Raw genomic sequence first — 21,818 nt, forward strand, 5'->3', positions numbered from 1 at the left:
GAAGAAAAGAGATGGGGCAGATAGACTGCAGCAGGGCAGGTAGAAGGGAGAACAATCTAGTGGTTGGCTACAGAATGCATAAGTACATGGACTTTGGATATAAAGATGTGCTCACTGGGGCAAGAGTAGAGGGAGCTTTTGAATAGACTGACTAGCACAAGTGCTCAAGATGAATTTTGATAAAGACCTCCAAGTAATCCAAAACGACAGCCGATGAATAGAATACTAAATACCATCTAGTAAGTCCAAAGTCCCCTTATAAGTATTTTAAAAAAGAAGCAGTTATATTGCTTTACACTAACATTTAAGGTGCAGCCTGTAAGCTTTCAGTGAAAGGAAAAGCTGAGCTGAAACAGACAAACACACATGGCAATTCTTTAAGACCTTTATTAACAGATGCTTGCAGTTTGACTTGAAAAAATCAGGTGTACATTTCATACAAATTAAAAATGAGGTTCTTAAAAATCTCAACTTGACCAGATATGAAACAATTTAAAAACCTTTAAAGGTGTATTGAGAAAAAACAGGCCTTTAAAAAACGTTTTTGTCGTTCCCAAAAGGAGACTTCTTTAGGTAAAAATAATAAAAATCCCATGCTGCATAGATAATGCAGATAGTCTAGTTATCTGGTCAACAGCAAAAAGCAAGCACTTAAGGTCTTCAGTTCCAATTCTTTTGTTCATTTCTTATTGCTGGAATTTCATATTCTTCTCTTTATTTCATATTCTTTTCTTCTTTGATGACTAAACTGGAAAAGGAAAAAGATTGTCAAAGATGTGTGTTGCAGACTTAAGTGTTCCTGGTGATAAGATCATTCGCAAAATTAAACATGGATTCCTGGAACACTTAAGGTGCACAAATCATAGCACTAGAAGGGACCTCGAGAGGTCATCTAAGTCCAGTCCCCTGCACTCATGGCAGGACTATGTATTATCTAGACCATCCCTGACAGGTGTTTGTCTAACCTGCTCTTAAAAATCTCCAATGATGGAGATTCCACAACCTCCCTAGGCAATTTATTCCAGTGCTTAATCACCCTGACAGTTAGGAAGTTTTTCCTAATGTCCAACCTAAACCTCCCATGCTGCAATTTAAGCCCATTACGTCTTGTCCTATCCTTAGTGGTTTAAAACAATTTTTCCCCCTTCTCCTTGTAATAACCTTTTATGTACTTGAAAACTTATGTCCCTAAGTCTTTTTTCCAGACTAAACAAACCCGATTTCCCCCCCCCCCCCCCAATCTTCCCTCATAGGTCATGTTTTCTAGACCTTTAATCATCTGGAATTTCTCCAAATTGTCCATATCTTTCCTGAAATGTGGCACCGAGAACTGGACACAATACTGCATTTGAGGCCTAATCAATATTACAACACTCCTAATAATGTCTGCTTTTTTGCAACAGTGTTACACTGTTGATTCATTTAGCTTGTGGTCCACTATGACCCCCAGATCCCTTTCTGCAGTACTCCTTCCTAGGCACTCATTTCCCATTTTGTATGTGTGCAACTGATTGTTCCTTCCCATGTGGAGTACTTTGCATTTGGCCTCATTGAATTTCATCCTATTTACTTCAGACCATTTCTCCAGTTTGCCCAGATCATTTTGAATTATAATCCTATCCTCCAAAGCACTTGCAACCCCTCCCAGTTTGGTACCATCTGCAAACTTTATAAGTGTGCTCTCTCTGCCATTATCTAAATCATTGATGAAGATATTGAACAGAAGCGGACCCAGAACTGATCCCTGTGGGACCCCACTCATTATACCCTTTCAGCCTGACTGTGAACCACTGATAATACTCTCTGGGAACAGTTTTCCAACCCGTTATGCACCCACTTTATAGTAGCTCCACCTAGGTCGTATTTCCCTAGTTTATGAGAAGGTCATGTGAGACAGTATCAAAAGCTTTACCAAAGTCAAGTCATACCACGTCTACCGCTTCCCCCCATCCACAAGGCTTGTGACCCTGTCAAACAAAGCTATCAGGTTAGTTTGACAATTTGTTCTTGACATATCCATGATGTTACTTATCACCTTATTATCTTCTAGATGTTTTCAAATTGATTGCTTATTTGCTCCATTATCTTTCCGGGTACAGAAGTTAAGCTGACTGGTCTGCAATTCTCTCGGTTGTCCTTATTCCCCTTTTTATAGATTGGAAAAGGACAAACATAGTGCCTGTCTTCTGGAATCTCTCCCGTCTTCCATGATAATTGCTAATGGCTCAGATATCTCCTCAGTCAGCTCCTTGAGTATCTAGGATGCATTTCATCAGGATCTGGTGACTTCAAATTTTACTTAGACAAGTTAAATATTTTCAACTTGTTTTTTCCCTATTTTAGCCTCTGATCCTACCTCCTTTTCACTGGCATTCCCTATGTTAGGCATCCATTCACCACCAACCTTCTTGGTGAAAACTGAATCAAAGAAGTCATTAAGCACCTCTACCATTTCCACATTTTTCTGTTATTCAATGGGTTGGGGGGGAGGGGGCAATAACGGGCCTATCCTGGCCTCTCTCTTGCTTCTAAGGTATTTGTAGAGTGTTTTCTTGTTACCCTTTGCGTCTCTAGTTAGTTTGATCTCATTTTGTGCCTTGGCCTTTCTTATTTTGTCCCTACATACTTCTGGTATTAGTTTATATTCATCCTTTGTAATTTGACCTAGTTTTCACTTTTTGTAGGACTCTTATTTTTAGATCATTGAAGAGCTACTGGTTAAACCCCGGTGGTCTCTTGCCATACTTCCCATCTTTCCTACGCAATGTTAGCTTAGAAATTTTCCCCATTATTGTGACTCAAACCTGGAGTTCAGTTGATTATGTGCTGCCATTCTACTTGTGTGTACCTCTTACAGTTATCAAAACAACTTATTTTTTGTGAGGAAGCCACTTATCTATTGGGTAGTATGCTGCATTTGACTCTAAGCTATGTGGCAGTGCACTTCCCCTTCCCACCTCTCCCCTCATTCCCATCCTCCGTTTCCAGAGACTTTCAGTACAATGTTATTTGAGAAGGATTGTATCAAAATTGATTTTACACCTGTGCTATGTTTCAAATTCACAGCATGCTGCAGCTCTCATATAGATTATTAGGTGAAAGACTAACGTTTTGGCTGTTGTGCGAGTCTGAGGCTTTTGGTCCCTTGTGGTTTTGGCTTTTGCTGTCCAGAAGACATTTAAATACCGCATTTTCTTTCCCCTTTAAGGCAGGAGCGAGGAATTTTTCTGGGGGAGAAGCATGAAATAAAGAACCTGATTTCACTATCTCTTCAAGTGTTGTCTAAGCGCCCAAAGATCTCCCAGTATACAATAGATGAGCACTACTGTCCATGTTAAGGAGAAACTAAAGTTGCCATCTGACTTCAGCGATGAGTTAAGATTAACACCTTCTGAGATGAATGACAGGAGTTCACAGCTATCAGCTACTAGCAAGCTCTTTGCTAGGAACAACTAGAGCAGGGGTGTCCAATCAAATAAACTGGACCCGTATTATATGCAAATTCAACAGAATCTAAACTTTCATTTAAAGAGTCTCTAGCCCTCATGGTTAGGAGTACAACCATGAAAGCATGAACAACAGACTCCCAGTCTCGCCTTTCTGAATCACAGGGCTTTAAACAGTAACTCAGGTGCAAACTCCTGCATTCCCTAATAATCCCTTTGGTGTGTTAATACTAAAGACTAATGACAACACTAGTGTCTACATCAGTGGTCCCCAAACTGTGGGGCCTGTCCCCCTAAGGGGACAAAGGGTAACATTGGGGGGGCATGCAGTGAGGCTCAGGCCACCCCCCTGGGGGGCAGGGAGTGAACACCACCCAGCCCTGCTCCACCCCCAGCTCCACCCCAGCCCCAGCTCCTGAGGGAGCACGGGCAAATTACATTAGGGGATAATGGGGGGTGTCTATCTTAACTATTTCACAGAATGGTGAGTGGTAGTCCACAGGGTGGGAACTAAAGGTTGGTGCAGCGGAGGAAACAGATGAAAAAGAATAGAGGACATACAAAGACAAGGAACAAAGAAACACACAAAAGCAGGTTTGGGGAGTGAGGAAAACAAACAAAGGGCAGGAACAGTGATGGTCCTAGAAATGAGCCTATTCCCATGATAACTAAAAGATAAGTTACTAAAAATGAAGGCCATATTCCAATCTTCATTTTTACAAACTTCGCCATGGTCAGTAAAACATTCCGCTCTGGTAAAGCAAAGGCCAAAACTCAATGCAATATGACAAGGGCAGCCACATCAAGCACTGCTTGTTGCCTCCCAGCTTTTTGATGTGGGGTCTCTGCACATGCAGCCAAACATGACATTCGCTTTTTGTTGGCATACCACATTGCAGACTCCTGCCTAATTGGCTGCTCATCATTGCTAGGTTTTTTTCAAGGTTCGGTTTCACATTCTCTAAGTATTAGTTTTTCCAAGTTGAATCTTAGTCTGTCCACATCTCTTTAGCATCCTGGGTTATTCCTCAATCCTAGTCGATTTTAGCAACTCCTCCATCTAGTATTATCTAGAAGCTTAATATACTGCTATTCTCTCCTCCAGATGAGGACTGATTCTAACGCATCTGCAATATCTCCACTAGAACATCTTCCTCAAGTCACTACATTGTTTTTATTGTGACCGTGTGGGAAGTGTTTCAACCAGTCTTCAGACCATCTGAAAGTGACTACTGTTCCATTCATCTACCTCTTACATAATTCTACCAAAAGTCAATCAAGAATAGGGTTCATCTTTTAAAGAATTAGCAAACAATGCTGCTTTTACTTGTAGATGTTTGGTTATTTCAATATTTGTTCCATATAGTTGTAAGGTGTGACTAAGATCTCATTCACAGTACAATTACAACCACTCCACAGGATTCCTATTTACAGTGCATATGAGAGCTAAATATCTGCCACCAGGCTAATGCACAGAACATATCCAAGACTAGTCTTGTACAGGACATGGCTAAGGTCCCATCTAGAAATCAGAACCCTCCTGCAGCTAAGTCCCCCAACTAGTTTATAGCTGTACTGTTGAAAGAACTTGAACCTGCAAGCTGTTACAAGTCACATTACCTAACATGTGCATTCACACTAAATCCAAATTGCAAGAAATGCATACTATAACAGTTAAAACCTGAAATAGGTTAGAAGTCAAAGAAAGCTTTTGAAGGAACTCTATTATAGTATAATATCCTCAAAAGAGAATGAGAATACCCACCCGGATGATGGTAGAGATGGTAAGCCGGCATTTACTCAGCCCCGCCCTGCTCAGCCTCGGGAGCGGACGTGTTCTCAGCTGGTGGTTCGGCTGCCTTCGTCTCTTTGCCATCTTGTGGTTTAGGGTTCTCTGGGCGTCTGCGTCGGTAGTTGAAGTTACGACGGTACCGACGTTGAGGTGGCTGCTGACCTTGGGTCTCATCCCCTTGGTTCTCTTTATCTTCTTCGTTTCCTTCCTCCCTAGGCTGTCTTTGACGAGGAGGACCCCTGAAAATCAAGCTATGTTTTAAGGATGCAGCATCTGACCATTGTGTTCCAGCACACTCACAAAATTTCATAACATAACGAGTGGATCTGCAGCATACCTGCGAAATCGTGGTCTGTACCCCCGATACATATTCTGTCTGACTTGTCTGCCTTGTTCTCCTGCACCCTGGTTGTCAGCACCCTGAAATAATGTACATTAAGACGACTCAGCCAGCTACAAGAGCAAACCAAATCAGTGGTTCTCAACCAGGGGGGGCCACGAGCAGGTTTCATGGGGGTCCTCCAAGCATGGCCAGGCATTAGACTCATTGGGGTTCAACGCAGAAAGCCAAAGCCCCACTGCATGGGGCTGACGCCTTGGGCCCTGAGCCTTGCCATGTGGGGCTGAAGCCAAAGCCCGAGCAACTTAGCTTTGTGGGGGGCCCAGGCAATTGCCCTGCTTGCTACCCCCTATCGCCAGCCCGGGCTTTCACATTCATATTTAAATTATAGCATTTTTGAATTGACGGTCTGCTGGCAAACAAGATTTCTGCTCTTTAACTCATTTGTATTGCTAAAACTTACAATCACAGGAAACAAACCTAACATCCTACACATAGGCAGCTGAAACTCCGCACCCTCTTCCATTATAAGCAAGATAGTACAGTATCAAATGTTATACAAAAATTACCTCCACTAACTCTCCCTGCACAGGAGGGTTGGAATATTGTGGTCGACGCCCATAGGGTCTACGCATATAGTAAGGTGGGTACCGCCGCCTGCGGTAGGGACGGCGCTGTTGGGCTTGCCCTTCTGGTATGCTATCTGATCCCTCGTTCTTTTCCCCACTCTCACTGTTCTGGTAATTTTGCTGGTAATTGCGTGGAGGACCCCTACGTCGTGGATACCGTCTGTAATGGTTACGGTCTGCTGCGTATTTACTGCCTTGTACTGGAACTCCACCAGGACCTGTAACATTAGCTGCCTCTGCACCCTAGAAACAGTGTGACAGTGTTAAATAATGATCACAAGAGGAAAAAAAGTTGAGTCAGTTATGGCATGAGAACGTACGTAAATCAGGATTAACTGAGCACAGATATATTGTAAAGCGAGAAAAAAAAAAGTAAACTGCTTGGACATGTCACATTACCCATCTACTCAGAAGGAGCCATCAAACATAAGCCCAAATTGCAAATCAATTTTTCTGTGAGTTTTAACATTAGAGAATATGCTCACCTTTTCACCTTCCACCACATCAAACTCCACAGTCTCTCCATCACCTACACTGCGAAGGTACTTCCTGGGGTTATTCTTCTTTATGGCAGTCTAGTAACACAACATTCTGGAATTAGCTTTAGAGACACAGCATGCAGAGATTGCAAAGATGTGTGAAGAGATTTCCTAGATTTTGGAAATAACTTGACCATTCAGTTTTCCTTGGGAGAATGTGCTTCCTTGAACTAGAAATTCAGCAATATCAGCATGTAAACTAAGTTTTAGTTTCAACAGAAATATGCTAGATTTCATAGGGGAAAATGTCTAACAAAAAGTGCTAGCCCAAGTCTGCTTACAGTAACATGTAATGTCAACTACAGTGGCAACATTCTAATATACCTGAAAATAATGCTACACATATTTAAATTACTTAGAGGCAGACCTACCAGATAAGTGTCAAAAGCCACTGATACTAGCCTCTGAGGGTTCCCACAAGTCTGACAGTGTAACAGGGCATGCAGCATTAGTATAGCAAATAGCCCGCTCATGTCCAGTACTGTCAAAACAAGGAGCATACTTGTCAGCAAGCTTTACTCCACTTAACTGCCAGGCCTTGAAGAATTTAAAAAAACGAGGTAAGGCAATCAAATGGATATTCCTGACAGTGATTTGGTTTATTTTAAAAGATTCTCAATAATCATCTATACAAAAAAAAAGTTTGCTTTACCCCGGAATTTGTGTGTTCAAGATTCCATTGCGCTATTCTTCCCCACAAAACTAAGACTACTTAAAAAAAGCATATGGCCAAATATGACCCCAAAGTTATACATCCAGATCAGTGGCCTTCCCCTCCCCCTCCACCCCCCCAAGAAGTACTGAACACATGAAACTCCCACTGAAGTCACTGAAACTATGAGAACTCACCACTTTTAAAGTCAGGCCACTTATTTGGGTATCTGTGTAGCTATTTAAGTGTCCAGTTTGAAAATAGTTGTTATTGGATTATAAATTCTAAATCTTTTGTTACAGCTGAGAATTTGCAAGAGACACTAACGTTTCCACAATAGTGTTTATTCTACTATGTAGTCTAGATACTGATGTCTAAAATTAAACAGCAGAAGCTAATGTAAAATCACATGGCAAGTACTACACACAATGGTACAATTACAGTTGAGGAAAACTTAATTGCCTGATCTCATTTCTGTTCAAACTTGAAGACAGCCTGAAGTTGAGGCACTGCTTCCCTCAAGTCAGTTGTAGCCACAACATTGCAAGGCTGCTTAAAAAGCTTAGTTTACACTCTGATCAGAAAAAGTGTTCAATCCTGTATTTCTGAGTATATTTTAAAATAAAGATTAGGCTGTCTAAACTTGCAACACTACAGAAACAACCCTACAGTTTCTAACAGTCTATGCAACTACATACTGAAAAGCCCCACGTTTTCTGGAGTCAACAGAAGAGATTTTTAATAAATCCTGTAAATACTCAGTACACACTAATCCCTCACAAAGCCACATTTTGTTTACCAAACACTTTGAGCTCAGAAGTAGCACACCAGCATGAGACTTCACAAAAGTGAAATAGTGCTGACAGCATCCCAGCATTTTCATGCCCCAGAGGGAATGAAATCCACTCTAACAATACGTTTGCAAATTTTCTGTCTACAGATCTCGTGTTCTGTGTTAAGATGGCACCAGGAAAACCTGCTCCCCTAGTTGCTCTGCATAACTGATGTCTGAAAAGAACCCAAATTGGTAACAGGATGGGAGAGAGTTTATATCTTCCTCAAATGCCTATCCAATTAGAGATTTGCTTTATAAAGTCACGGATTTTATATTTATTTCAGATTGGATCTAAACTGATTACTAGTTACCATGTACTCACTGCTTATATTAAAAGAACACCATCAAATTACATGATTTTTTAAAAATGCCTAATAACTAGCTCTCATATAGTGTTTCATCAGTATCTCATGTCACAATCTTAGAAATAATTATAGACTGAAACTTAGTTAAAATTTATTTTCCATTTATTTTGCCCATTTTCTAGCACTTTGCATATAGTCAAGCTTTACTATTTTCTTGATGATCAGTCATATTTCCTGTTACACACTTTTTGAAAGATTTCAGGACATACTCAATTACTGACCAAAACTTACTAGTTAGTTAACCTAAAAAAATATAAATGTCCTTTTATATAACAATACACTTTCTGAAATTACTTAAAAACAGAAAGGGTATTCTGCTTCCTTTAATATTTACAAGAGTCATTGCAGTTAGTTTATTCCTGGCTAACTGGCCACAGAAAATAGTAAATAAGTTTTGTAAGTTGCACAAAGTTAACTGAAATGTTGCTAACTTTTCTTATAGGTGTTGTAACTTTCCTAAATTCAAGATTTTTGCCAGAGGTATGATTTTCAGATTGCCACGGGTCCTTAATACAATTTGAACTTTAAATAACTTATGCGTTTAAGACAGGAAATATAAAATAGTTCAGCTGAATCTTCACAATTCTGTCCTCTTGTGCATGTAGAACATGGGAATTACCATAATGCATCAGACCACCTGCCCATTTTTTTTTTTTTTTTTTTTTTTTTTTTTTACAAGTTCTACTGACTGCCCAGTACCATATTCAGAGGAAGGTGAAAAACTCCCATACTTGTTCATTATGGAATAGCCTGCCCTTTGGGTCGTTAATACTTAAACAGGTGTGAATTGCTTTATGCTTTGAGGGATTAAAGTTCATATCAAAAGATTTTAGTCAAATATAAGTGCAGGCACTCATTCATTTAAGCATTCTTTAAACTCCACTAAACTTTGACAAACACCTTGCAACAGCAAGTTCCACAACTTAAATAAGATAGCTGAATTTCATGGGGTGTTTTATTCCTATTGCACCCATTATTAACTTCTTTCCATGCTGTGAATTTTCCATGTATTCTTATAGTTTCTAACCGATGACAGAATTTTACTTCTCCCCCCATGAAGGACCTAGCCAAACATTTATTTGGATTTTTATTTATTTTTTTGCTAGTTCTCCTTTATTCTTTTGCAAATTCTTCAAAAATATCTTAACAGATTAAGGGAAGTGTACACTTGCACACAATGCGGTTTTCAAGTTAAGTGGAAAATATGAAAATGTGAAACTGCCCAGGCATGAAAAATATAGGATTACAATGGAGACTATTTGGCAACCTTAACTATCTGAATGTACTACTTGGTACCCACATAATGAAAATCCATGTGTTAAGGCAGATGACTTTGGAGAATTAAGATTTCTTCAGTGAGCACATCTAATATGCTCCCCCTCCCTTCAGTTAAGGTTCACCAAGTCAGCATAACAAGCTTTAGCTCTAAAAGGGGTATCTGCACTCCCACCTGCACAAAAGTAACTCACCTGGTGTACAAACACATCTTCCTTGGTGTCATTCCTGCAACACAATAAAATTCAGATTCAGAAAGGGTGTGTAAACAAAATCAGCACATTTTCTAGACTCACTAAGGTTTGGCTAGGGACCAAATGCTAACTTTGAGGTACTGACAAGGACCACATTGGCTATCAGCATCAGTACAGTAACTCCTCACTTAACGTCATACGGGTTAACGTTAAGTCGCTGATCTATTAGAGAACATGCTCGTTTAAAGTTACACCATGCTCCTTTATAACCTTGTTTGGCAGCCACCAGCTTTGTCCACTGCTTGCAGGAAGAGCAGCCCACTGGAGCTAGCTGCTGGGGGCTGGGAACCAGAGTGGGCCAGCAGCCCCTCCCTCATCAGCTATCAATTGACAGGCAATTCAGGTGTCCCTCCCCCCACTGCGGTGTGCTGCTCCTGCCCTCTGCCTTGGAACTGCTCCCAGGAGCCTCCTGCTTGCTGTGCAGGGGGAGAAGAGTGGAGCTGATGTCAGAGTGTCTCCCCTCCCCCAACTCCTGTACCCCATCTCCACAGATCAGAGGGGAATGTGACAGGGCTCAGGATGGAGGGAGCTTGCTGGCAGCAGCTGCTGTCTCAACTTGGTGATCTACTTAAAAAGGCAGTGTACTTAGAGTGGAGTCAGCATACTTAAAGGAGCAACGCGTCGCTCTCACACACACACACACACACACACACACACACACACAGTCTGTCTGTCTGTCTCTCACACACAGTGACCATGCATATGAAGAAGTAGGTTTATTACCCATGAAAACTTATGCCCAAATAAATCTGTTAGTCTTTAAGGTGCCACCGGACTCCTCGTTGTTTTGGTGGATACAGACTAACAGTTACCCCTCTGATACACGGTGTGTGTCCCCCTCTCACACACACGCACCCCTCGCATTTTGGAAAGTGGAGGGACTGGTGCGCTCTAGTGGGATAGCATGGGTTCATCATCAAATTCAGTTTCCACAGGGAACGTTTGCAGCCACTGCCATGTGTCTGTTGTGTCTCCTCCCTCCATTTATGCTGCCTTGTAGAGTGTGAGGCTACACTAACAACGTGTTAAACCAAGGCATTCCCTGGGAAATATCCCATCCTCTGACTCCACCACCTCAACCAAGTTTCACACTTATTATTGCTGTGTACAATATTATATAATGTCTTTTGTCCAGCGGAAAAAAAATTCCCTGGAACCTAGCGCCCCCCCCCCCACATTAATTTTTATGGGGAAATTGGATTCGCTTAACATAGTTTGCTTAAAGTAGCATTTTTCAGGAACATAACTAAATTAAGTGAGGAGTTACTGTATGTGATGTCCTACCCCCTCCAACTGCTCCCTTAACTACATTCTAGTGTTCAAATTAAAAGGATATCAACCCAAGTGCCATATTTTGAACACCCAACCCCACTTCAATTTTCTGAACTAAAAAGTTGGCAAGAAACATGGGGTTGGTTTGACAGCACTAACTCATCAGGTTAACCAGGGAGAAGCAGATAATTTGATATCCCTTTACAGACAGGAAGCAAAAAGTGTCCTTAAACATTTTTGAAAAAAGAAAACATTTTGAAGACATATCAAGTAAAAGGATGCTTTAAAAATATCTGATAAGTCAATTTCAAAGAGTTCAGGCATACAGGGTGCTTTAGTTTAAAAGTAGGCACACAAGAAGGCCTTTGAGAGATCTGGTAGTATAGCCTCAGACCCAAAAATCAATCCTCCCTCTACTATTGTGTGTTCATATTGCCCCCACCTCATGCTCTTTCAGTCACTTCACACAAAGCTCATCTTCCTCCTACCCCTCCATCATGCGTACTCTCACTCAGTTTTTCACTCCACTTCCTTTCCCACCCCCAGAGCCACCCCTAGACATTGTGGTGCCCTATTGGAAGGGGGGGGGGGGAGAGAGAAGACTGGGCCCAAGGTTTGTGGGGAGCAGGAGTAGGCTTGAGGGCAGGGGGGAACTGCCCCCCAGCATGAGCCAGCAGAGCAGAGCGGGTTGGGGCCAGGTTGCTCCAGTTCCTGCCACCCGGTGATTGCAGGGTGGGCCCAACCCCGCACTCTCGGGGCAGCAGGAAGTGGAGTGACCCGGCCCCAGCCCACTCCCCTCCGCTGGCCCCCAGCACTCACCAGTGGCATGGCTACCAGCTGGCTGAGCAGAGCGGGCTGGGGCCGGGTCGCTCCACTTCCCCCCGCCCGGTGAGTGCGGGGGTCGGGCCTGACCCCTGCTGCAGTGCCCCAGGACATAGCTCAGGAGAAGGGGTGGAGTGGGGGCAGAGCTAGGGCAAAGGAGGGGTGGAGGTTTTGGGGAAGAGGCAGGACAGGGGCAGCTTCCCTGGCCAGCTCAGCCCGCCAGGGGATCGGGCAGGCCACTGGGGCAGCATGCAGCTGCGTAGGGCACCATTTCTCTCCCCACTCCCACTCAGGGCCAAAGGAGATATGGGGAGGAGAACTGGAGGGAATTTTAGCACGGTAATGGTTAAAATCAATCATTGCTGGTGGAGCCCCAGTGTCTAGATACTTTCCAAGCAAAGATCAAAGTGCTTTCCCCAGCAAGCTCACAATCCTCAGAAAAAGAGTAGCATGATTAAGCTGATGACTGGCCGTGTCATCTTAATACAGGGTTACTGTTTTTAAAATAAAATAGAATTTATCTGCTATTCCCAATTACTCACGATTTTCACTGCCAGCTAGTTCTCTCACAGGTTACATCAATGGTGGGTCTTTCAGGGGAACCTGAATGTAGAGGCTAGTGGCCTTGTGGATCAGATCAGGGAAAACGTTCAGTACACAGGGGTTGCACAGAAGACAGCATAATCCATTTGTATGGTGGCAAATGGATAGACAAGGCAGCATCAATGCAGGAAAGGCACACTACTACCTATTCAATTGTATTTAGTTTTGCATTTGCCACCCCACTCCCCCTTTATTTAACGAGTCTTCATGGACAGTGAATGATAGCACTAGTCAAAGCCCCTCCCTAGACATGAGTGTGCTGCCCTTCAGATAAAGGGTTAAGTTTGCAGTTTTAAGTGGGGAGGAGTTTCATACACTACTCAAAGGAACCTAAAGAGGTCAGAAATATGGGAAGACACTAAAAGATTTGATCTGGACAACCAAGTCAATATATCTGCAAAACCCCCAAACCAATATTCAGTAGGAAGGAGTCCCTTCAGAAGCTGTAATGAAAGTGCACGAGTTAGAACTGACTAGGGTGACCAGATGTCCCGATTTTATAGGGACAGTCCCGATTTTTGGGTCTTTTTCTTATATGGGCTCCTATTACCCCCCACCCCCTGTCCCGATTTTTCACACTTGCTGTCTGGTCACCCTAGAGCTGACCATGCACTGCAATACAGCAGCAAATAAAGCCAGTTCAATGTCCGTTCTGCAGTCAAGAGACAGTCGCTACAAGGAGGAAGTAGTCTTAATACAGCTCGTGTGACTTCATCTAGAACTGAAAACTGAAATGTGATGAAAGGAATGATAACCAGGTGTACACTAATGTATCTTCACTAATTATCACCATTATTGCGCAATTGCATTGTCTAATACAGAGTATGCCATGCAAGATATCAACAGAAAAATTATGATTTGTTAAGTTTGATAATTCTGTTTATATGCATGCATCATCCTTGTAGCTGAAGTTATGAATACTGGCTACGTGTTTCTATCAAAAGTGTCGTGTCCCTGGGTTACGCTCCCCACCCCAGCTGATCAATTTACATCAGGACTAGTCAATTATGTGTTCATGGCCCATTAAGAACACTCAACTCTCACAATGGGCCATTGAAGAAACTCATCCCACCCAGTAAGCTCTTTTCCAATGGCTGCCCCCTACAATTCAGCAAACCATGTAAGGACATGTGACCTAAGACTCCATCTTTTACCAGAACTCTTCATGCTCATAAAAAGAACAGGAGTACTTGTGGCACCTTAGAGACTAACAAACGTATTAGAGCATAAGCTTTCGTGGACTACAGCCCACTTCTTCGGATGCATGTGACTTCATGCTCATGTGACTTTGGACTTCATATTGGGCCAGTAACTTTCCATGCACCTGGGCTAGGCTAGGCTATAAATTGCAAGCTGTAACATCACTGATGTCTCTTCATTTCCTACTTCACATATCTGGACTGGATTTCTAACAAGGAAGCTTAAAACAGGGAACTGAATGATCCTTAATCTGTTGGGGTGAAGTCATACTTTTTACAAGCTAGCAGATCTACATCACTGCTATCACAGGCACCGGCTTCTAGGGTGACCAGATGTCCCATTTTATAGGGACAGTACCGATTTTTGGGTCTTTCTTATATAGGCTTCTATTACCCCCCATCCCTTGTCCTGATTTTTCACATTTGCTGTCTGGTCACCCTACCAGCTTCCTCCAGCCCCAGGGCGTGCTCAACCCCCTGTTCTGCCCCAGGCCCCACCCCATCTCTTCTCTTCCCATCCAGTTCCACCCCTCCCTGAGCACACCCCATCCCTGCTTCTCCCCCCCCCCTCTAAATGCCTCCTGCACACTACCGAACAGCTGATTGCAACAGGTGGGAGGCACTGGGGCGGGTGGATGGGGAGAAGAGGGGTAGCTGGCTACCGGTGCAGGCTCAGCACCCGCTAATTTTTTTCTATAGGTGCTCCAGCCCTGGAGTCTGTGCCTATGACCGCTATGATCCTGACCTGGAATCTCTGAAATCAATTGGAATGTATGTTTCCTTAGACATTTATAACTTTTTTTTATATTATTAAATCTTTAGTTGTTAGTTACTAAAGGACTGACTAAGTGATTTTGGGGTAAAATCTGAGTTATATATTGACCTGGTGAAGTGGCTGATAGCTTGGAAGAACTTTATATATGATGAATCTGGTTTTCAGTAACCTCCCATCAGAGTCCAATTGTATGGGTTGTGAGCAAAGTGCTAGAATGCCTAAGCAGATTGTGTTTTTGTCTTGTTAACCACTGTATTGATACAGGAACACATCTTGTCACTGGCTTGGTGAAATCTAATGATAGACTAAACATTAGTTTGAGGAGTCTGTCCTGTTTCTCAGCAGTCTGTCCTGAGTTGGGCATTCTCAGCTGTGACCACCTTAGACACTGTGATATGAAATACTTAGTATTTTTAGAGCATCTAATAAAGTTAAGTTTAGTGACCACTCGTGTTCATAATTTACATCACACTGATCTCCAATATCATACTGACACTACGTATGGGCACAGAACCATTTTTATTATATGGCAACTGTGAGAAAAACATTCTGTGGACAAATGTGACAGTTTCATGCTGCTATTCCTCGGGAGTGCTGTGAGCTTCAGGGTAGTGGAGCAGGAACACAGAAACTGTGAACATCTAGGAAGAGCACTGCATTGTAAGCCTCTTTACCGTCTCAGTAGACAGAGAAACTGAAGTTCACAACACACCACAGCCTCCAGGAACCATTAGACAGGAGAAGAGCACAAGCATTTTCACCTTACCAACAGTTAGCGATGCTTCAAGTTAATAAGATACCTATTGGCCAGAAGATATGAAAGATGAAACCTTCGAGCAAGGTCCTAGGACAAGATCCTTCTAGAAATCCCAGAACCTTATCTCTTCCCAGTTGCTGGGATGACAGGCTTCACAAAGCATTGCCCCAGGATCATGGTGCTGAATTATATTTACCTGCCAAAATCATTCGTGCCTACTTCTGGCAAGATAAACACCCCCAGTTGGCTTTGAAATGTAACAGCTGCCTATTTGGCTTGAGATGATCTAGAACTCCCCCAGTCACCTTAAAGGAAAGCCGCAGTGAATTGAAAGTTAACTGACTTAGGGTCAAACAGGACCACAATCATCAGGCATGTGCATAAGTGTTTACAAAATCAGGGTCAAAATCCCTACAAAGCATTTAAAACAAATTCCTAAAGTTCAAAGTGCAGTACGCTACTCTGGATTGCCATTCCTCAGACCATCTAATCAATATTCTGTCAGTGGCTAGTACCAAATGCTTCACAGGAAGCAACAAGAAATTAGGTAGCCGAGAGTTATGAATCTGATCTCCCCTTTGGGAAAATTTCTTCCTAACCCATTGCTTTGAGGTTTGCTCACCCTGAAGGATAAGATTTATATCCTCTATAAAAGTTCCTTTTGCAAATCCTATTCAAAATGTGCTCATTATCAATATAAACATTAATACTTTAACTCCTAAAATAATTGCCTCAAGTGGTATTATCTGGCAATGAGATCCTCAAGTTAATTATCCATTGTGTAAATGAGTATTTTCTTTTGCAAATTTTAAACTTAGCTGTTGGTATAATCTGAAATCACCTTGTGTTTTTATTACAAGTCTGAGTACTCAGTTTGCCTTCTCTAGACCATTCATTATTGTGTACACCTCCTCTTTGCACTACACAATCCAGACCCTTTTCTAATCTCTTCAGAGGAAAGTAACTGTTTAGAAGTGGCACTTTCTTACTTAACAGATCTATTCCCTGTGGGTGTTCAGAGTAAATTCCAGGGTTACCAAAATTTTGTGGAGTTCCAAATACAACATCATTTGAGACAATGGGACAACCTCTGTCACTGAAGATCTAATTGTTATAATTGAGAAACATTTGATAAGATTCTTAGAATCCAAGATGACACTGCAGAGTAAAACACTAAATATAAAATAGGCAGCCATACTGTCATTAAGTTAACATATATTTGCAACAAAATGGGATGATCAAAGTTACAAAAACACAAATCTGCCATTAAATACAAGCAATAGCAGAAGGTTTCCCCAGAGTTCTTTTTATGAAACATTTTTCCTACAGTAAACAAGAGATCCCAGAAAAAACTCTAAGAGTTGTGGAAATGTCATGAAGTTCCTAGTTTCTGCAGCTTTAACCTTCCTGTCTTGGTAACATGTGATCATGCTGGGTTTCTCATTAAACTAGCAGACTCCGGGGAGTAAGAAGCTGCCCAATTCATATTAATTAATATTTTTAACATTCAGATGCTTTTTAACTATGTGCTGCAATTTCCTTGATTAACTTAAATTTCACTTAAAAAGAAAATGTTCTCTAATGAATGTAGTTGTAAATGCTTTTCCCTACAAGTAGAATGTATAACCCACTGTTTGCATACACTTGCAACAGTAAAGAGTTGCTAGCATTTACAATTTAAATAGCTAATCACTGGTCTGGTGTTTAAGATTCAGCCACAGAATTAAAAGGCTGTACATAAGAAGTGTGTTTTACTTAAACTATAGGAATGTCCAGACATTTAAATGATATATTTGGTTTTGCACATGTAATCTAATAAATCTTTTACATAATCCAGCCAATGTTATGAATGAACACACCAGAGCCTACACTTGCACCCTCCCGGATAAATAAGGAATTCAAAGTAGTTCGCTTTGTCAACACTAGTTCCTACATAAGTGCAAAACAACTGGGAGTGTTGGGAGGAAAAATGAGACAATAACCTGTTAGGATGTCAAGAAGTGATTTGGTGCAGAAGAGTATAAATAAAATGTTTATTTACAATAAAACTGTTGTCTATTATAGTTGCTTATTGCATTATTTCACATAATCCTATTTGGGTGTGGGGATGTGTGCGTGGGGGGAGGGTGTTCAGGTATTCTGAGACTCCCAGATAATTTAGGTAATACGGAGGCAAGGAGAATAACTCTAAGGGCTTTTTGCAAGCTCTCTTTGCAAAACACCCACTGACTTCAATGAGAGTCCTACATGCAGAAGGCTTCCAGAATTGAGCTGTAAAGGAACTTTGCATCTTATTAAAATGCAACCAGCATTTAAGCACCTCCGCTGAGTCACGTCTAGAGATTCCATCTCAGGTATTAACAAACATAGCTCTTATTAAAATATTCCAAGATGCAAGAAATACTTTAAATTAGTATATTTTTAAAAAACTGGAAGTAGCTCACTTTCTGACAGAACACTATAGAAAACATAGTTGGTCTTTTTAAAATTCATTCAGAAAACTCCTTATGCGACTTTTTAATCTAATGAGGTATTTTTACAAAGGACTTCTCAGTCAGTCTCCCTTGCTAACTGACAACACAGAGCAAACAGTGAAAATGGAGTTTACGTGAAGTGCTGTCAAATGCATAAAGTTAAGAAATTCCAAGATAGAGAAAAAAATTCCAACTTCTTGCAATGTTAGCCATCTTAGAAGTTCCCTGCAACAGGTTTAAAACAGATATTTAATTTAAAAATTATCTAACTTTGCGCAGAAGTGGGGGAAGGGATAGCTCAGTGGTTTGAGCATTGCCTTGCTAAACTCAGGGTTGTGAGTTCAATCCTTCAGGGGGCCACTTAGGGATCTGGGGCAAAATCAGTACTTGGTCCTGCTAGTGAAGGCAGGTGGCTGGACTCGATGACCTTTCAGGGTCCCTTCCAGCTCTATGAGATAGGTATATCTCCATATATTTAGAAAGGGAAACTGAACAAGTTTAAAAAATAAAACTATTGACCAGACCATTTTACTCAGTGTGCTCTTTGTAGTTCAGTTACATTGATACGCTCTGTTTTTGTTCTAGAAGTGACATTTCTGAGTGTGGTGTAATTAAAAACGTAACTAAGCTCAGTATAAATTACTATACTTATAGTCAAATGACTTTTGAAAATACCAATGCAAATATCAATATCTAATGCAAGACTGTTACTAAAGTTTATCACTTTTATGCATTTAAACACAGCTTAGACTCAAACAAGTATTAACACATGACATGAACCAGCACTGTTTTATATTTAAATCTCATCTCAAAAAGATCAAAGACAAGAATCACTACATTATGAAAATCAGCTACCTCCAACACTGAATAAATATCCCTATTAAATAAAAACAGTTTATTGAAAACACTGCAAGAGAATAAAAGTGGAATACAGAGGGGAGATCTGGATTAACAACTTACCACTTCTGTGAAAAGCTTCATGGGACAGAGTGATCAGGTCATACTTGAACCATACACATTATTCCCTACAGCACCCATGAAAATGTTATTGAAACTATAACCACATTTGGGTCCAGTGTTTGCTTGGAAATATCCAGAATGTCAGCCAAGACAACACCTGCAGACAAGTGTCTGGCCACATGCCAAAGGATGAGGCTGTGATGACAGCCCACTGTTCTAGTCCTGCTGTTCTGGGGGGAAGCAGGAAGGGTCATGGGGAGTTACTATGATTGGATTTCTTATCTGGTTTGGGGACTAAAGACAAAATGATTTGAAAGAATAAACCTAATGTAAGTAGTGTTGGGGGGGAAAAAAGCCATGACTCCAATGTACTTCAACAGTCAAATGTCTCCCCGGGGGAAGTTCTGCAGCAGCCACCAAACCCACCAACCCAGCCTTCAGTCCATTTCCCAGGCTAGTCATCTCAGCACTAAGCCACTTGAGAAACTTCTCACAGACTCATCTGACGGCCAGTGAGATGTGCCAGACGAGGCCTGGTCAGCGAGCAGGATGACAGATGCAGGGAGTCTGTCCGAAGTGCTCCCCCAGTCCCCCCGCAGCTCTCAGGACACCATCCCACCCCGGCACCCCCGGGCAGCCCCTCACCTGTTGATGAAACCGTAGCCGTTTCTTACGTTGAACCATTTTACTGTTCCCAAAACCTTCGTTGCTAAAAGAAAAAAAAACCCCAACGTGAGTCACATGACGCGCCGCCCCCACCTCCGTCCAGCCGAGCCAGGCTCCCGCCGCGCCCCCGAGATGGGCCAGCGGCTCAAGCGGCCGGACCCGTCCCCCGCCGCACCCCCGGCTGGCCGGCCTGGCGGAGCGCCGCGCGCCGGGGTCCCGGGAGGGCACGTGGCTAAGTGGGTCTCACACAAAGGCCCCGCGTGGCGGACATCTTGAGTCGCTCCGCGCCAGCCCCGCCCCCATCCACCGCCGCACGCGGGGCCCAACGACTCAGGCGGCGCGCGGGGGCCAACGGCCACTGCGCGCGCACCAGGAAGGGGTCTGCGGGGGAGGAGGGATGACGCCCACAGCCCCTCCCCTTTCGCCCCTCAGCCCCCTCCCCAGCCCCCCCTCACCGATGACCTTCTTGTCCCCGCCGGCGGGGGGCGCCGCCGAGGCCAGGCCGCCGCCACCGTTGCCGGTGCCGCCGTTCGGTTTGGACTCGGCGGGGGCGGCGGGGGCCGCCGCGGGGAGAGGGGCGGCGGGCGGCTGGGTCTCGGCCTCGCTGCTCATGGCGGCGGCTGTTCGGTGCGGACGGTGGTGGTGACTGGCTGTTGCGCCGCCTCCCGCAGTGTGATGGTGACTGGGGCCGGCCGTGGGGGGGGGCTGCTCCCTGCTCCGGGCTCGCTGGGCTCCGCTCTCCGCTCCCGATACCGATCGAACTGACCACAATGGCGGCCCGCACCGGCTAGCCACCCCGCACGCACCGCCCACTACCTCAGTCACTGGCTGCGGAGCTTGCCCGTCACACAACGTGCAAACCCATTGGCTTCTAAAAACCCGCCCACGCGGTCACTGGCACACCCATTGGTGACGGCGCCTGCCCCTCATAGAACGCGCTCCGTTATTGGGTGCTTCTGTCCCGCACACAGCGCTCGCTACCATCTATTGGCCGCAGAGCCGGCCTCTCATATAACGCGCACACCCATTGGCTGTACGAATTACCGCGGCCGGGCCTTTCTTCGGTCAGGTTCATCGCTCCTCCCTTTCGGAGCGGGATTGGTGCAGCCGCGCTGCTGATCCCGCCCCTCTGGCTAGCGGAGCTGGGTTACAGCGCGGGGCGGGCAGCCGAGGGGCCCGGAGCACGTGGCCTGGGCTGACCTCGTGCGGTTACCCCGGGGTGCGCCGCGGGCAGGCTGCGGGGCGGGGACGGGCCTGGCTTTCTTCTAGCTGGGGAAACGCTGGGCCCCGCCCTGGGATGGGGGGTACCTAGCCTTACCCAGACCCCCGCCCGGGTGTCCCCCAGCCCGGCACCGAGACCCCCCCACCGTAGGGTGTTCACCAGCCTCCCCCAGCACCTTCCCCGAGGGCCCTGCTGCCACTCCCAGCAGTTCTGCATCAGGCCTTGTCTACACCGGCACATTACAGCGCTGCCACTTCCTCACGCGGGTGTGTGAAAAACACCCCCGAGCGCTGCACGTGTCAGCGCTGGAACGCGCCAGTGTGGACAGTGCACCAGCGCTGGGAGCTGCGCCCCGCGGGGTGGTTTGTTTACAGCACTGGGAGACTCCAGAAGGGATACTCCAACTTCTGTTAGTCTTAAAGGTGCCACAGCACCCTCTGTTGCTTTTTACAGATTCAGACTAACACGGCTACCCCCTGATACTTCAGAAGGGATGTCAGGCTACGGAGATGTCAGGCTACGGTAGAGGCTGGCTGATGGCAGTGGAATCAGACTAGGCTGCGAGTATCGGGAATAGGTGGACTCAAGTGCTTTTGCAGCATGTGTAGCATGTGTCCAACTGCTGTGTGCTCTAGGAGATGGAAGTTGTTTTGGACCTCGCTTTTGCATTTGGCAAATAAATCATCCAATCATTCTTGGGTGACCTGCTCCCTGGTACTCCAATACATGTTGTTAGCCTGTGAGCCCTTGTCCTCTGCCCTCCACCTGAGTGGTCAGAAGGTATCTGCTTCTGAAATATTACACCCAGGGAGCTGCTCTGATCTGTACCGTTCATTTCCTCGCTGTTGTGTATTCAGTACCAAGGGGCAGGATCTGCTGCCTCTAACTCCTTGGTGGAGGAACCTTTATTCTAGTTTGGTTCTTAGACTTATAGAATCATA

The 21,818-nt window shown here is 44.0% G+C and overlaps 1 protein-coding gene across 3 annotated transcripts; it reads right to left on the reverse strand.

Moving 5' to 3' along the window:
- Window positions 1-369: 369 nt before the first annotated feature.
- On the reverse strand, window positions 370-20,434 carry YBX1 (Y-box binding protein 1). 3 transcript variants are annotated; one of them, XM_034753175.1, is made up of 8 exons: window positions 20,111-20,434; window positions 19,635-19,698; window positions 10,068-10,101; window positions 6,693-6,782; window positions 6,148-6,450; window positions 5,576-5,658; window positions 5,212-5,489; window positions 370-743 (listed from the first exon to the last, which is right to left on the reverse strand). In XM_034753175.1, the coding sequence occupies exons 1-7, from the start codon at window positions 20,265-20,267 to the stop codon at window positions 5,243-5,245; spliced, it is 978 nt and encodes a 325-aa protein (XP_034609066.1). In that variant the 5' UTR covers window positions 20,268-20,434; the 3' UTR covers window positions 370-743; window positions 5,212-5,242. The 3 variants fall into 3 exon arrangements, with proteins under 3 accessions (XP_034609066.1, XP_034609065.1, XP_034609067.1); XM_034753174.1 differs by having other exon boundaries at window positions 370-748; XM_034753176.1 differs by having other exon boundaries at window positions 370-748; window positions 5,212-5,477; window positions 20,111-20,432.
- Between the last annotated feature and the right edge of the window lie 1,384 nt (window positions 20,435-21,818).

This window comes from Trachemys scripta, chromosome 19 (genome assembly GCF_013100865.1).
Source record: "Trachemys scripta elegans isolate TJP31775 chromosome 19, CAS_Tse_1.0, whole genome shotgun sequence".
NCBI classification, from domain to species: domain Eukaryota; kingdom Metazoa; phylum Chordata; order Testudines; family Emydidae; genus Trachemys; species Trachemys scripta.

Coding starts and splice junctions, on each gene's coding strand:
- YBX1 (XM_034753175.1), bottom strand. CDS start 20,267: ATGAGCAGCGAGGCCGAGACCCAGCCGCCCGCCGCCCCTCTCCCCGCG. Junction 19,699..20,110: donor CGGGGACAAGAAGGTCATCG/GTGAGGGGGGGC, acceptor TTTTTCTTTTAG/CAACGAAGGTTTTGGGAACA. Junction 5,659..6,147: donor TGCAGGGAGAGTTAGTGGAG/GTAATTTTTGTA, acceptor ACATTATTTCAG/GGTGCTGACAACCAGGGTGC.